Here is a 16,131-nt window from a genome sequence, read left to right on the forward strand (position 1 = left end):
CCACCAATCCTAGTGCAGACTGTGCTGTGATTACGGCGTGTGTTAGTCCCACCCACAGCCTTGTTGATGCCCCCCCTCTTGACTTCTGGCTCTCAGTGGTAGACCCTTGAGAAGTAGTGAGGGCAGAAGTTAGGAGGGTGTGCTCTGGGTTCAGGTTGTCCCAGCCTGAATCCTTACTCCTCTTTATTGTCTTTTTTATAGAGGTGGGAATGAAGGCTCAGACAAGGAACACTGTCAGTAATATCCCAGACAATTGTGAGGATTAGATGAAACGAAGTTGCTGCTGCTGCTGCTGCTAAGTCGCGTCAGTCGTGTCTGACTCTGTGCGACCCCATAGACGGCAGCCCACCAGGCTCTCCCATCCCTGGGATTCTTGGTATACTCTAAATGTCATGTTTGATAATAGAATTGGTAAAAAAAAAAAAAAGTAGGAGTTATTCTTATTCCTTGACATCTTGTTTCTCCATCTTTGTCATATCCCTTCTGAGCTCTGCTTTCTGTTGGCCAGGACAATAGCTAACTACTCCTCCAAACTAAACGCCCACTGAGAGGAAGCCAAGATGAGCTTGGGCCTCTCCCCATCTCTGCTTGGAGCTTACATATATTTAAGGCCACAGGGGTCCCTAGTAGTCAAGTCTCTATCTTGAATACCAAGAGTGAGTAGCTAGTACTTAGATAGTGAGCATTACCTCTTCCCCTACCATCGCTCTGGGTCATCCCAGTGCCCCAGCCCCAGCTGTCACAACCACCTGTGTGCTGTGCTTAGTCACCCAGCTGTGTCTGACTCTTTGCGACCCCATGGACTGTAGCCCACCAGGCTCTTCTGTCCATGGGGATTCTCCAGGCAAGAATACTGAAGTGGGTTGCCATTTCCCTCTCCAGGGGATCTTCCCAACCCAGGGATCGAACCCGGGTCTTCCCCATTGCAGGTAGATTCTTTACCATCTGAGCCGCCAAGGAAGCCCTACAACCACCCTAAGATACTATTATTTTTATGCCCATTGTATAGATGAGGCTAGTGCAGTTGGACTGCCCACATAAAACACACTCCATTAAGTAGCCTCCTAATTCCATCCACATCTATTGGCTGCTGTGGCTTAGCCACCTCCTTTGCAGTAAAATCAAGGGTGAAGGTGATTTTATCTCCCCTCACTTCACCAGATAAGGAGCAGTTATTTTCTCCATCTACTGCTGAGTGACTTGAGGCCTCTCAAAGAAGTCAGCCAGTTCTTTTCTTGTCACATCATCACCGTCTATGGGGTCGCACAGACTGATATGACTTAGCAGTAGCAGCAGCAGCAGCATCCTCGGGGGCAATGTTCTCGCCTCTACTCTCTGTACCCTCTGCCAAGTGCAAGTGCTTATGTACACAAAGTGTGGAGGCTAAGAACATGATTTTGAAATAGGAATCTCAAGATTTTAATCTAAGTTTGTTGCATATTGGCTCTGTGACCTCTCTTAGATTCTGTTTCTTTTTTTATGAAATGAAGATAGTAACTGAATCTGTGACACAGAGTCTTGTGTGGATTAAATGAGCACTATTGTAGCAAATTCTTCCCTGGTGGCTCAGTGTAAAGCATCTGCTTGCAGTGCAGGAGATGTGGGTTTGATCCTTGTCAGGAAGATCCCCTGGAGGAGGAAATGGCAACCCACTGCAGCATTCTTGCCTGGAAAATCCCATGGACAGAGGAGCCTGGTGGGCTACAATGCATGGGGTCTCAAAGAATCGGACACAACTGAACGCACTCGCATGCACAGTTTTAGAAAGTGTTCATTAAATGGTTACTATAATTTTAATCATTATATTATTACACAGCCAGCTTATGCTGACTCTCTTAAAAAACCCCAGTAGATCAAAAACAACTAGGTCAAAAACTGCAAATGTATTTGCTTTTCTATTCTTTGGGCAATAGGTGCTGGGGTTCAGGCAAGTTAGTCTTTTATTTTATACTTGTCGTGTTTAATTCTTTGGATGTATCTTTAGAGACAGGTCCTCGAAGGTACATAAGCTTCTCTTGAGAGGAATCAGCATACAGGGGTACCATTGCAAGGTGATGGTTGTATTCAGTTGAATAAGACTTTTTCTACTCCATTCTGCTCTCCACTGCACCAACCCTGGGGGAACCAGAGATATCACGGAATCATAGAAGAAGAGAGCAACAGGAGGGAAATACTAGAGCTACATCCATCCTCAGCCAACCTGGCTATTCCTTTCCTGAGGTCTGAACACGAAAGGGCAGTGAAGCTCTGAGTCTTACGAGGCCCACATAGTCCTTGGAGATAGGAAGTACAGAGTCCTGAGTCAATCAGACTCCTAGTTCATGGTACATTCACAGTATTAATTTGTGCAAAATGCCTTTCTTGTTTTGTTTATTTATGCCTTTTGGTCCCCATTCTCCACTCTCAGTCCTCTGCATAGAAAACTGTTTTAATGGGTTCCATATGTGGTTTTTTTTGTTGTGTATGTCCTGGCCTGGGAAACTTGTACTACTGTTTTTGCATGTATTTTCCCTGAATGTAAATGGCTCTGCATTAAGTTGTTTTTATTCTTACTTTTCACTGAGGATTGTTTTTAAGGTTGGTTTGTGTTGCTCTGTGCTCTGGGGCTCTTAGTCACTGCAGTCAGAAGCAAGGAGTCTGGAGTTTTTACTCTTAAAAACTGAGACTTTGTTAGTACCTAGGAGTGAAAGCTGTTCTCTGTCTCATGTTTCCTTCTTTCTTTCTTTCCTTCTTTTTTTGAAGTATAATTGACCTCTGTTAGTTTCAGGTACATAACATAGTGATTCAATGATATTTCTATACATTTCAAAATGATCACTGGTGGGTCTAGTTACCATCTGTCACTGTACAAAGATATGACAGTATTATTGACTATATTCCCCACACTGTATTTCTTCCCCATGACTCGTTTGGTAACTGGAAGTTTGTACCTCTTACTCTCCCTCACCTATTTCACTCATCCCCTTCCCCCTTCCCCTCTGGCAACCACCTGTTCTGTCTCTGTATCTGTGTGTCTGTTCCATTTTGTTATGTTTGTTCATTTGCTTTGTTTTTTAGGTTCCATATATAAGTAAGATCATATGGTATTTATCTTTCTCTTATTTTACTTATCCAAGGCACAGATGAACTACAAGTATGTTTGAAGAGAGTTTTCTGCAAAAAAAAAAAAAAGCTCTTTTATAGTTGTATCCCATTAAGTCCAGTTTTTTGAATAGTCAGCTACAAATATGTTCAGTGTTACACGCACACAAATGAGTTGGGCACTTGTGATATGCAAGATTCTGACCTCTAAAGGGTTTGGGAATCAGTAATATAATAAACAAACAGCTCTGTAGAATTAGGCTGTTCTGGGAGCTACAGAAAATGAGGACATGGCAGTTCAGAACAGAGAGAGAACTTTAAGGACTTTAGGAGAAAGAAGAGGGAGGATTTGAGTTGAAACTTTAAAAAATAAGCATAAGCTGGGACTTCCTTGGTGGTCCAGAGGTTAAGACTGCTTTCCAATGCAGGGGGCATGGGTTCAATCCCTAGTTAGGGAACTAATTTCCCACATGCCACAGGGTGAGGCCAATTTTTTTTTTTAAAAACCATGTTGTTATTGTTGTTTTTGCTCAGTTGTGTCCAATTCTTTTGTGACCCCATGGACTGTAGTCCGCCAGGTTCCTCTGTCCATGGAATTTCCCAGGCAAGAATACTGGAGTGGGTTGCCATTTCCTTCTCCAGGGGATATTCCCCACCCAGGGATTGAATCTGCATCTTGTGCATTGCAAGTGGGTTCTTTACCACTGAGCCACCAGGAAAGCTAAAAAGGCATAAGCTGCTGCTGCTAAGTCACTTCAGTCGTGTCCGACTCTTTGTGACCCCGTAGACGGCAGCCCACCAGGCTCCCCCGTCCCTGGGATTCTCCAGGCAAGAACACTGGAGTAGGTTGCCATTTCCTTCTCCAATGCATGAAAGTGAAAAGTGAAAATGAAGTTGCTCAGTCGTGTCCGACTCTTAGCGACCCCATGGACTGCAGCCTACCAGGATCCTCCATGCATGGGATTTTCCAGGCAAGGGTACTGGAGTGGGGTGCCATTGCCTTCTCCGGAAAAGGCATAAGATTATGTTAAATATAAGATTTTGATAGAGAGTGCAAAAGACATTTTAGCTGGGGAAAATAAGTTGAAAAAGTAATACAAGTTACAAAGTGCAGGGGTACAGCTGGAAGGTGGAAACAGAAAAGTAAAATTTTTTTCCCCTTTGTCTCTCTCCTAGTTCCTCTCCCTCCCTCCTTTGTTTTCTTCTTCCTCCCTCCCCCCGCCACCCCCGGCCAACCCCCCCACCCCCCGCTCACCCCCCCCACTGCCACTTTTTTTTTGGCCTGAAGCAAAAGATTAGTTTATCAGCTCAAGTGGTTAATGGCTTGCTTAGGTAGTCTGTAATGTGGAACCTGCTGCTTACTCTCCACTAGATATAATAGATTTCTTGTTTTTATCAAATAGGAAAGTGAAGAGGCAGTGGTAGGGATTTCAATTTAAGGAAATCAAAAGATGTGTTCATTCTGATGTGTGGAAGAAAGGAAGACGTGTTCATGTCTTGCATTTTTGAAGTGGCAGTTTTCTAGATTCCACATATATGTGTTAATAAACAATATTTATTTTTCTATTTTTGATTTACTTCTCTAGATCCATGCACATCTCTGCAAATGGCACAGTTTTGTTCCGTCTTATGGCTGAGTAATTTTCCATTGTATATATATGTACCACATCATATATATACATACAGCTGATTCACTTTGCTGTAGCAGAAACTAACACAACATTGGAATGCAACTATGCTCCAATAAAAAAGTGGAAATTTTTATATTTTGACCTCATGCTTCTGAATCTGATATGTTCATCTACCGTTTTATTTTGTATATTTTATAAAAATAAAAAAGAAACATCCAAGTTCTTTTACGTACTCATTGTTACATTACAGAACACTTATGCTGTAACTATGCAAGGTTTTTCAGGGTCTACTTGATGGGTTTACTGTGCTTTTGCATTTTTCCTTCAACCTGACTTAACTGAAAATTTTAGAGGCATTTACATTCCTTATGATAAATGGTGAAGCTCTGTGATTTGTATGAATGAACTCTAGACCTGAAATGTTCCTGTTTGCCATACTGATCTCGCCACTTTCCTAACCATATTCCTCATGCATTAATTCTTGTCTTAGTCTGTCTCAGGTGAAATATCTGACATCCAGAGCTATGTCTTGATGTCAGCTCAGACAGTTGCCTGTCATCTGTGAGAGAGCCCTGGGTCGATCTGAGTTGTTTAGGGAACTTGATGTGGACGGAGTTCATACCATGGAAACAATCTCTAAACTTCAGGTCAACAGTAGGATTTTGAAATCAGCAGGCTAAAATCCAAGTTCAAACAGGAGTGTGTTTGTCTTAACCATAGATTCAGCAGGGATCTCTTAGTCTCTCTCTCTCTCTCTTTTTTTTTAACTTGTTATTTTATATTGGAGGAGAGCCGATTAACAATGTTGTGATAGTTTAGGTGGACAGCAAAGGGACCCAGCCATACATATATGTGTATCCATTCTCCCCAAATACCCCTCCCTTCCAGGCTGCATATAACACTGAGGTGAGTTCCAGTGATTTACAGTAGGACTTTGTTGGTTATACGTTTTAAACATAGCAGTGTGTACATGTCGAAAGGATCTCTTTGTCTTATTCTGTGTTTCCTTTTTGCCCCCAGAGCATTTTATCAAGGCCCTGCCAGAATACCACGTGGTGGCTCCTGTCCGAGTCGACGCGAGCGGGCGTTTTCTGTCTTACGGCTTGCACCATTCTGTCTCCAATGGCAGGAGAAAGAGAGATTTGGATGATCCAGAGGGCCGAGTGTACTATAGAATTTCACACCATGAGAAGGACTTGTTCTTTAACCTGACGGTCAATCAGGGATTACTTTCCAAAAGCTACATCGTGGAGAGGAGATACGGGAACCTCTCCCATGTGAAGATGGAGGCTTCCTCGGGGCCCCCCTGCCATCTCAGGGGCACAGTTCTGCAGCAGGGCACCAAGGTCGGGACTGCAGCCCTCAGCACCTGCCATGGACTGGTGAGTCCTCTTTCTTCTCTGCCCTCAGTCCCTGGCTGTCATGGCCTGGAGAACCCACTGTAGACAGATTCACACACACATTCAACACATATGAGTTGAGCACTTGTGATATGCATGATCCAGGTTCCCAAACAGGCTGGAGAGAAAGTGCATACAATTAAAAGTCAATCCATCTGGATGGAATGGAGAGAATAACGGAATTGAGGGTCCAGGGAGAAGTTCAACCAAGAATATCAGAGCAAGAAGTGGTGGTGGGGGGATCAGAGTTGAGTCTTCAACCTCTGGGGCAGCTCTGAGGGTGTTGGTGACTGGTTGGCTGGCTAGCCCCTTTGGAGTTAGGAAAACCTGGACCTGCACTGGGTGTGAGGCATATAGTAAGGATGGTGAGGGACTTCCCTGGTGGTCCAGTGGTTAAGAATTCGAGCTCCCAGTGCAGGGGGCCCAGGTTTGATCCCTGCTCAGGGAACTAAGATCTTGTATATCTTTTGGCACAGCCAGAAAAAAAAAAAAAAAAGATGGTGAGCTGCTATGAGCTCATTGTTGATTCTCAGTTCAGTTCAGTTCAGTCGCTCAGTCATGTCTGACTCTTTGCAACCCCATGGACTGCAGCATGCCAGGCCTCCCTGTCCATCACCAACTCCCGGAGTTCACTCAAACTTATGTGTATTGAGTCGGTGATGCCATCCAACCATCTCATCCTCTGTCATCCCCTTCTCCTGCCTTCAATCTTTCCCAGCATCAGGTGGCCAAATTATTGGAGTTTCAGCTTCAGCATTGCTCCTTCCAATGAATATTCAGGACTGATTTCCTTTAGGATGGATTGGTTGGATCTCCTTGCTATCCAAGGGACTCTCAAGAATCTTTGCCAACACCACAGTTCAAAAGTATCAAGCATCAATTCTGGCTAGTTTATAGTCAGACTGCACATGGACTCTTGGGCTGACAGTTGATCCCTTTGTGCCTCTGCTCTCTCCTCTGTGGAACGGAGATAATAATAGCCCCCAATTCACAAAGCAGGGGTTGGTAAACTACGGCCCATGGGCCAAACCTGGGCCACCTTTTGTTTTTATAAATACAGTTTTATTGAAACACAGATATGCCCATGCTTTTGACTTACAACAGCAGAGCTGAGTGGTCAGGATAGGGACTGTGTGAGACTATGAGGCCCCAAATATTTGCTGTCTGTGCTTTGCAAGAAAAGTATGCTAATCTCTGTAATACAGGACTGTTAGTATTAAATGCATTCATATATATATATATATATAAATCTTAGAAGAGTATCTGGTAAATAATGGACATAATGAATATTGGCTGCTATTATTATTTATGTTTCTAATATACCAGGCACCTGAATGTGTGGTTTATAATGTGGTTTATGCTCATTGTCCTCTCTACAGCATTACCCACCTCACCACCATTTTGGTTATGTTTTAACAGATGATGAAGTTTGGAGATGTTGAATACCTTTACTGTGCTGTTTTTAATTTCAGCCTACGTCTTTCAGGTGTTCTGTGCTACATCTCAAAATGTGACCAAGTTTGTTTTTCAAAATTTAAACTTTAAAAAAAAGCGGCCCCTTTGTTCCCCTGTACTTCTAGCAGTGACAACAGTGACTGCCCCCCTGGCCGCGGCCTGGCAAATAGTGCCTAAGATGCTGTTGCCGTTTTTGTCACACTGGAGTAGGAGTCAGGGGTCAGTACCAATCAAGTGTGCTTAGGGCCCGAATGCAGGAGGACAGGTGCTGGAGTCCTGGAGCCAGTTGTTGGCAGAGCCTAGGGCATCCGCCTTGGCACTGTGCCAGAACTGGTTTTTGCATAAACTCCTGAGTGGCATTCACATTCCTATAGGAGGCACTCATTTCAGATTTTCCATCCTTACTGCCTGTTTCTTGAGAATCTTGTTCTTCATAATTTATTTTTTTATTTTTTTTTAAATTTTATTTTATTTTTAAACTTTACATAACTGTATTAGTTTTGCCAAATATCAAAATGAATCCGCCACAGGTAGAGACCAAAAGAAAGCAGGAGTAGCATACTCATATCAGATAAAATAGACTTTAAAACAAAGACTGTGAAAAGAGACAAAGATGGTCACTACATAATGATCAAAGGATCAATCCAAGAAGAAGATATAACAATTATAAATATATATGCACCCAACACGGGAGCACCGCAGTATGTAAGACAAACGCTAACAAGTATGAAAGAAGAAATTAACAATAACACAATAATAATGGGAGACTTTAATACCCCACTCACACCTATGGATAGATCAACTAAACAGAAAATTAACAAGGAAACACAAACTTTAAACGATACAATAGACCAGTTAGACCTAATTGATATCTATAGGACATTTCATCCCAAAACAATGAATTCCACCTTCTTCTCAAGCGCACATGGAACCTTCTCCAGGATAGATCACATCCTGGGCCATAAAGCTAGCCTTGGTAAATTCAAAAAAATAGAAATCATTCCAAGCTTCTTTTCTGACCACAATGCAGTAAGATTAGATCTCAATTACAGGAGAAAAACTATTAAAAAATCCAGCATATGGAGGCTGAACAACACGCTGCTGAATAACCAACAGATCACAGAAGAAATCAAAAAAGAAATAAAAATTTGCATAGAAACGAATGAAAATGAAAACACAACAACCCAAAACCTGTGGGACACGGTAAAAGCAGTCCTAAGGGGAAAGTTCATAGCAATACAGGCACACCTCAAGAAACAAGAAAAAAGTCAAATAAATAACCTAACTCTACACCTAAAGCAACTAGAAAAGGAAGAAATGAAGAACCCCAGGGTTAGTAGAAGGAAAGAAATCTTAAAAATTAGAGCAGAAATAAATGCAAAAGAAACAAAAGAGACCATAGCAAAAATCAACAAAACCAAAAGCTGGTTCTTTGAAAGGATAAATAAAATTGACAAACCATTAGCCAGACTCATCAAGAAACAAAGGGAGAAAAATCAAATCAATAAAATTAGAAATGAAAATGGAGAGATCACAACAGACAACACAGAAATACAAAGGATCATAAGAGACTACTATCAACAATTATATGCCAATAAAATGGACAACGAGGAAGAAATGGACAAATTCTTAGAAAAGTACAACTTTCCAAAACTCGACCAGGAAGAAATAGAAAATCTTAACAGACCCATCACAAGCACAGAAATTGAAACTGTAATAAAAAATCTTCCAGCAAACAAAAGCCCAGGTCCAGACGGCTTCACAGCTGAATTCTACCAAAAATTTAGAGAAGAGCTAACACCTATCCTGCTCAAACTCTTCCAGAAAATTGCAGAGGATGGTAAACTTCCAAACTCATTCTATGAGGCCACCATCACCCTAATACCAAAACCTGACAAAGATCCCACAAAAAAAGAAAACTACAGGCCAATATCACTGATGAACATAGATGCAAAAATCCTTAACAAAATTCTAGCAATCAGAATCCAACAACACATTAAAAAGATCATACACCATGACCAAGTGGGCTTTATCCCAGGGATGCAAGGATTCTTCAATATCCGCAAATCAATCAATGTAATACACCACATTAACAAATTGAAAAATAAAAACCATATGATTATCTCAATAGATGCAGAGAAAGCCTTTGACAAAATTCAACATCCATTTATGATAAAAACTCTCCAGAAAGCAGGAATAGAAGGAACATACCTCAACATAATAAAAGCTATATATGACAAACCCACAGCAAACATTATCCTCAATGGTGAAAAATTGAAAGCATTTCCTCTAAAGTCAGGAACAAGACAATGGTGCCCACTTTCACCATTACTATTCAACATAGTTTTGGAAGTTATGGCCACAGCAATCAGAACAGAAAAAGAAATAAAAGGAATCCAAATTGGAAAAGAAGAAGTAAAGCTCTCACTGTTTGCAGATGACATGATCCTCTACATAGAAAACCCTAAAGACTCCACACACAGAAATCCCTTGCATTCCTATACACTAATAATGAGAAAACAGAAAGAGAAATTAAGGAAACAATTCCATTCACCATTGCAACAGAAAGAATAAAATACTTAGGAATATATCTACCTAAAGAAACTAAAGACCTATATATAGAAAACTATAAAACACTGGTGAAAGAAATCAAAGAGGACACTAACAGATGGAGAAATATACCATGTTCATGGATTGGAAGAATCAATATAGTGAAAATGAGTATACTACCCGAAGCAATCTATAGATTCAATGCAATCCCTATCAAGCTACCAACAGCATTCTTCACAGAGCTAGAACAAATAATTTCACAATTTGTATGGAAATACAAAAAACCTCGAATAGCCAAAGCGATCTTGAGAAAGAAGAATGGAACTGGAGGAATCAACCTGCCTGACTTCAGGCTCTACTACAAAGCCACAGTTATCAAGACAGTATGGTACTGGCACAAAGACAGAAATATAGATCAATGGAACAAAATAGAAAGCCCAGAGATAAATCCACGCACATATGGACACCTTATCTTTGACAAAGGAGGCAAGAATATACAATGGATTAAAGACAATCTCTTTAACAAGTGGTGCTGGGAACTCTGGTCAACCACTTGTAAAAGAATGAAACTAGAACACTTTCTAACACCATACACAAAAATAAACTCAAAATGGATTAAAGATCTCAACGTAAGACCAGAAACTATAAAACTCCTAGAGGAGAACATAGGCAAAACACTCTCCGACATACATCACAGCAGGATCCTCTATGACCCACCTCCCAGAACATTGGAAATAAAAGCAAAAATAAACAAATGGGACCTAATTAAGCTTAAAAGCTTCTGCACATCAAAGGAAACTATTAGCAAGGTGAAAAGACAGCCTTCAGAATGGGAGAAAATAATAGCAAATGAAGCAACTGACAAACAACTAATCTTGAGAATATACAAGCAACTCCTACAGCTCAACTCCAGAAAAATAAATGACCCAATCAAAAAATGGGCCAAAGAACTAAATAGACATTTCTCCAAAGAAGACATGCAGATGGCTAACAAACACATGAAAAGATGCTCAACATCACTCATTATCAGAGAAATGCAAATCAAAACCACTATGAGGTACCATTTCACACCAGTCAGAATGGCTGTGATCCAAAAGTCTACAAGTAATAAATGCTGGAGAGGGTGTGGAGAAAAGGGAACCCTCTTACACTGTTGGTGGGAATGCAAACTAGTACAGCCACTATGGAGAACAGTGTGGAGATTCCTTAAAAAACTGGAAATAGACCTGCCTTATGATCCAGCAATCCCACTGCTGGGCATACACACTGAGGAAACCAGAAGGGAAAGAGACACGTGTACCCCAATGTTCATCACAGCACTGTTTATAATAGCCAGGACATGGAAGCAACCTAGATGTCCATCAGCAGATGAATGGATAAGAAAGCTGTGGTACATATACACAATGGAGTATTATTCAGCCATTAAAAAGAATACATTTGAATCAGTTCTAATGAGGTGGATGAAACTGGAGCCTATTATACAGAGTGAAGTAAGCCAGAAAGAAAAACACCAATACAGTATACTAATGCATATATATGAAATTTAGAAAGATAGTAACAATAACCCTGTGTACGAGACAGCAAAAGAGACACTGATGTATAGAACAGTCTTATGGACTCTGTGAGAAAGGGAGAGGGTGGGAAGATTTGGGAGAATGGCATTGAAACATGTAAAATATCATGTATGAAACGAGTTGCCAGTCCAGGTTCAATGCACGATACTGGATGCTTGGGGCTGGTGCACTGGGACGACCCAGAGGGATGGAATGGGGAGGGAGGAGGGAGGAGGGTTCAGGATGTTCTTCATAATTTAAGTTTGTTTATCCTGTACCTGTTTGAGTTGGCTTTGCTAAAAAACTGTGGGAAAATTAACATAAAACATTGTTGTTGTTTAGTCATTAAGTCATGCCCAACTCTTTTGAGACCTCATGGACTGTAGTCGACTAGGTTCCTCTGTGAGTGGCATTGATTTCCCGGGTGAAAATACTGGAGAGGGGTTTCCATTTCCTTCACCAGGGGATCTTCCTGACCCAGGGATTGAAACTGAGTCTCCTGCGTTGGCAGGTGGATTCTTTACCACTGAGCCATCTGGGAAACCCCATAAAACACTGTGCATCAGTGTACATGTCTTGAAAAAGTTCAACCTTCTGAAGGACCTCTGGGGATGAATTGTTTTGTACAGAAAGTAGAAAGTCTTGCTTTGCCTTTTTTTTAGTATATCTAGATTTTCATATATAGCCGTGTATCATTTCCCCTTAATTGGATCATAAACAGCACAATGAATTAAGCCCTCTTCGTCTCCCTAGGCCTCATTCATTGCTCGGGTGAACTGCGGGATATCTCCTGGCTTCATGGTCCTCATCCTCTGAGTTTCCTCGAGGTTCATATGATGGTCTCCCTGTGCAATCCCTGCTGTCATTTCTATGACACAACCCTGGAAGCATCAGTGTCACCTGATCTTCCCGGAGTAACAGAAGAAAGAGCCTTTGTTCTAGGAGGACAGGTGCATGAGAGTGAAGTGATCCACAAGACAAACATGCAAAGGCCACACTGCTCCAGGAAATACTCGTGTGGAACCCACACATAGTAATTAACCATTCGTAAACCATTATTGTGCTCATGAAATTTTAGAAAGTTTAAATACCATTGTCTTTCCGTGCCCTAGAGCCGTTTGGTCTATGACCGCACAGAATCAGTATCACCTGAGATTTCTCCGCTTCACACCCACTGCATCAGAATCTCTGCGGGAGGGCAGAAACCTATATGAGTGTGTTTTAACAACTGTGTGTGGTGTGTGTGTGTGTGCGTGCTCAGTTGCTCAGTTTGTCCCACTCTTTTGTGACCCCATGGACTGTAGCCCACCAGTCTCCTCTGTCCATGGGACTTTTCAGGCAAGAACACTGGAGTGAGTTGCCTTTTTCTCCTCCAGGGGAGCTTCCCGACCCGGGAATCCTGCATTGGCAGGCGGATTCTTTACCACTTAAGCCACTGGGGAAGCCCTTGAAGCTTTATTGAGATATAATTCACATACTTAGAACTTACCACTTAATGTGTATAATCCAATGACTTTAAATATAGTCACAGGGTTGTGCAGTTATCACTACAATCAATCTTAGAACATTCTCATTAGCCCCCAAAGAAACTGTTAGCAGTCATTCTCCAATCCTCCCATCTCCACTCCTCCTCGGGAACCATGGATCTACTTTTGATCTCTGTTATCTGCTTTATTGAATAATTGATTTATCTGGCTGTGCTGGGTCTTCGTAGCAGCTTGTGGGCTTCTTCAGTTGCCGCGCGTAGGCTTACTTGCCCTGCAGCTTGTGGGACCTCAGTTTTCTGACCAGGGATCCCACATCTCCTGCATTGGAAGGTGGATTCTTAATCACTGGACCACCAGTGAAGTGCCTGAAATTTTGATTTAATGAACTCTTCAGGAGACTCTGATGCTCACTGAAGTATGAGTGAGCTAGGCAGTCACTGCTGGGCTAGGGCAGTCATTCTTAACCCAGGCGGATCATTAGGATCAATTAAGGAGCTTCTTTTTTTTGGATTGAAGTATAATTGATTTACAATACTGCATTAGTTTCAGGTGTCCGGCAGAATGACTCTGTTTTATATATGTACATTTTTCAGATTATTTTTTGTTTAGATTCTTACAAGGTATTAAATGTAGTTCCCTGTGCTACATAGTAAATAGTTAAGAAGCTTTAAAAAATTACCTATGCCCAACCCCGTCTCCCAGATTCTCTGATTTGACTAGTCAGAGGAGAGTGGGGCCCAGATCAGTGTTTTTAAAAGCTCTTTAGGAGAGTCTGATGTACCTTAGCTGTTGCCAACCACTGAATTAGTGTGAGTGGGTGTTAATTAGCAGTACTAGCCGATATTGCTGTAAAGTAGCTGCTCTCCCCAGGATTCTAGTATGCAGCCAGGATTGAGGACCATTGCCCTCAATTACTCCCTAATTTCACCTTGTTTTCTCTAGAGGAAATTGTATATAGTTTAGAATTATTCCAGGGTTGGGAATAGAAGAGGAGCTTTGCAATTTCTAATGGCCCCAGAGAGCTATGAGAACCACCATGTAGGTCTTTTCAGATTCAGATTCATGTTAAACACATGAGCACAAAGAAGCAAATGTGAACTCATAGACTTATGTGGTGGCTAAGGTGATGGGAAATTTGAGATTCAAATCATTGAATGAGTTTTCCAGGAGAACCAATCCACTGGGATTGTTTAAGAGCTTTTGACACATAATTGGACAATTAGTGGATGGTTATAAAAAAAAAAAAAGGCACCAAAAGCCAAATGAGTTTCTTTGGTGAGCACACAAGCTGGCTGGCTTCGGGTTCACTTGCTCATGCACCATTGTTCAACAACACTCACCTACAGTCCTACAGTGGATCTAGTCAAAAGTTAGTGGTTGGACTTGTGTCTGATTTTTTTGACCAGTTGTCTGGGGGCTGATCTCCAGGGTATTTCTCTTCCCTTTCACCTAGGGATGACCCCACACTCAGATTCGCAGGATGACCGGCTTAGGATCTGCCAGCTCTAAGCCTCCCCGCACTCCTGAGGACAGAGGTGGCGTTTGGGAAGGCTTTCTGATGCAGGAAACCCTCTTTTGTGGAGCAGGACATCTGCTTCTCATTCTTATGGCTCAGGGCTGGCTTATTCTTTGCTTCAGATGTGGTAATCCTAATGTTAGGGGCTGTGTTCCCTTGGAGTTGTCTATAATTTTAGGTTCCTTTAGTCTCCCTTAGAGAAGACTCAGCTGGTTGCAAACTGAAGACCCAAGAAAGGTCACCGATGACAAGATGGAGATGACCTCCTTCCTGCAGTTAGTATCTTCTCACACGACCATGGTGCCCATCCTCTCGGAGGCTGCTTGCAGACCAGATCAGCCCACGTCCTGACTCAGTGACTTTCCCTCTGTCATCTTCCCCATTTTCACCCTCTATTTGCCCTCAGCGCTTGTATAACTTTGAAGTTATGGAACTTGTTTCATTTGAACAGTTTAGTTGATTTGTTTAATTCTGTGTTCTTTGGTGGAGAAACTGTATTCTTTAATCAATTAGATTAGGACTTCATCCTCAATGGGAGGTGTTACCTGTGAGAACCTTGGGGTGGTTTTGGATTTGCAGTTGCCAAGGGTGGTTCAGATGGTAAAGAGTCTGCCTTCAATTCCGGTGACCTGGGTTTGATCCTTGGGTCGGGAAGATCCCCTGGAGAAGGAAATGGCAACTCACTCCAGTATTCTTGCCTGGAGAATCCCATGGATGGAGGAGCCTTCCAGGCTATAGTCTATGAGGTCACAAAGAGTCGGCTACCACTGAGTGACTTCACTCTACAACTTTGCAAGGGCCCTTCAGGATTTGTTGCAGGCTACTTTGTTGTTCATCTTTCAGTTTAGTTTTCTGGACTGGGAGGACAGTGCAGAGTGTTAGGCTCCACACTTATGCATGATACAGGATTGGGATTCTGTCTCTTCTTGGGGTACCCCACTTCCATCAAGAGCTTGAGCTAGGCCCCATTATCTGGACTGCATACTGGAGTCAGTAAACAAATACTTTTGATTTTTATTCACAATCAGGTACAGTATTTCTCAGTTCTTTATTAAGGTGGAAACAGTTCTTGGCTCCATCCTAAACCCTAGCCTCAACTCCAGCCCCTGCTAGAGAGTTAAATGCTGATTCCTAATCTGAATAATAGGGTTATTCAGCTTCAACTCCCAGTTAACTCTCTTTCCCTTTCCATTTGGGCATATTGAGATTTCCTTTCTTGTTTTGACCTCAACTATGAATTAAAATTATGAGAAGGTATTATTTTTAGTTTTTTTAAAGTTAAGCTTTTTATCTTGAGATAGTTGTAGATTCATTTGGTATTATAAGAACCACTACAGAGAATATTAAAAAGCAGAGACATTACTTTGCCAACAAAGGTCTGTCTAGTCGAGGCTGTGCTTTTTCCAGTAGTCATGTATGGATGTGAGAATTGGACTATAAACAAAGCTGAGTGCTGAA

At 41.8% G+C, this 16,131-nt stretch overlaps 1 protein-coding gene across 3 annotated transcripts in view; it reads left to right on the top strand.

Moving 5' to 3' along the window:
* Nucleotides 1-16,131, top strand: part of ADAMTS12 (ADAM metallopeptidase with thrombospondin type 1 motif 12) — a 384,678-nt gene that overhangs the window by 7,400 nt on the left and 361,147 nt on the right. For all 3 annotated transcript variants that reach the window (XR_008704937.1, XM_055554960.1, XM_055554967.1), the window contains exon 2: nucleotides 5,733-6,094. Coding sequence is in view for 2 of the 3 variants with exons in the window: in XM_055554960.1 (XP_055410935.1) it covers nucleotides 5,733-6,094 (362 nt within the window). In the remaining variant the exon portion in view is untranslated. The remainder of the gene's footprint in view (nucleotides 1-5,732; nucleotides 6,095-16,131) is intronic.

The sequence above is a fragment of the Bubalus kerabau genome, chromosome 18 (assembly GCF_029407905.1).
Source record: "Bubalus kerabau isolate K-KA32 ecotype Philippines breed swamp buffalo chromosome 18, PCC_UOA_SB_1v2, whole genome shotgun sequence".
Lineage (NCBI taxonomy): Eukaryota > Metazoa > Chordata > Mammalia > Artiodactyla > Bovidae > Bubalus > Bubalus kerabau.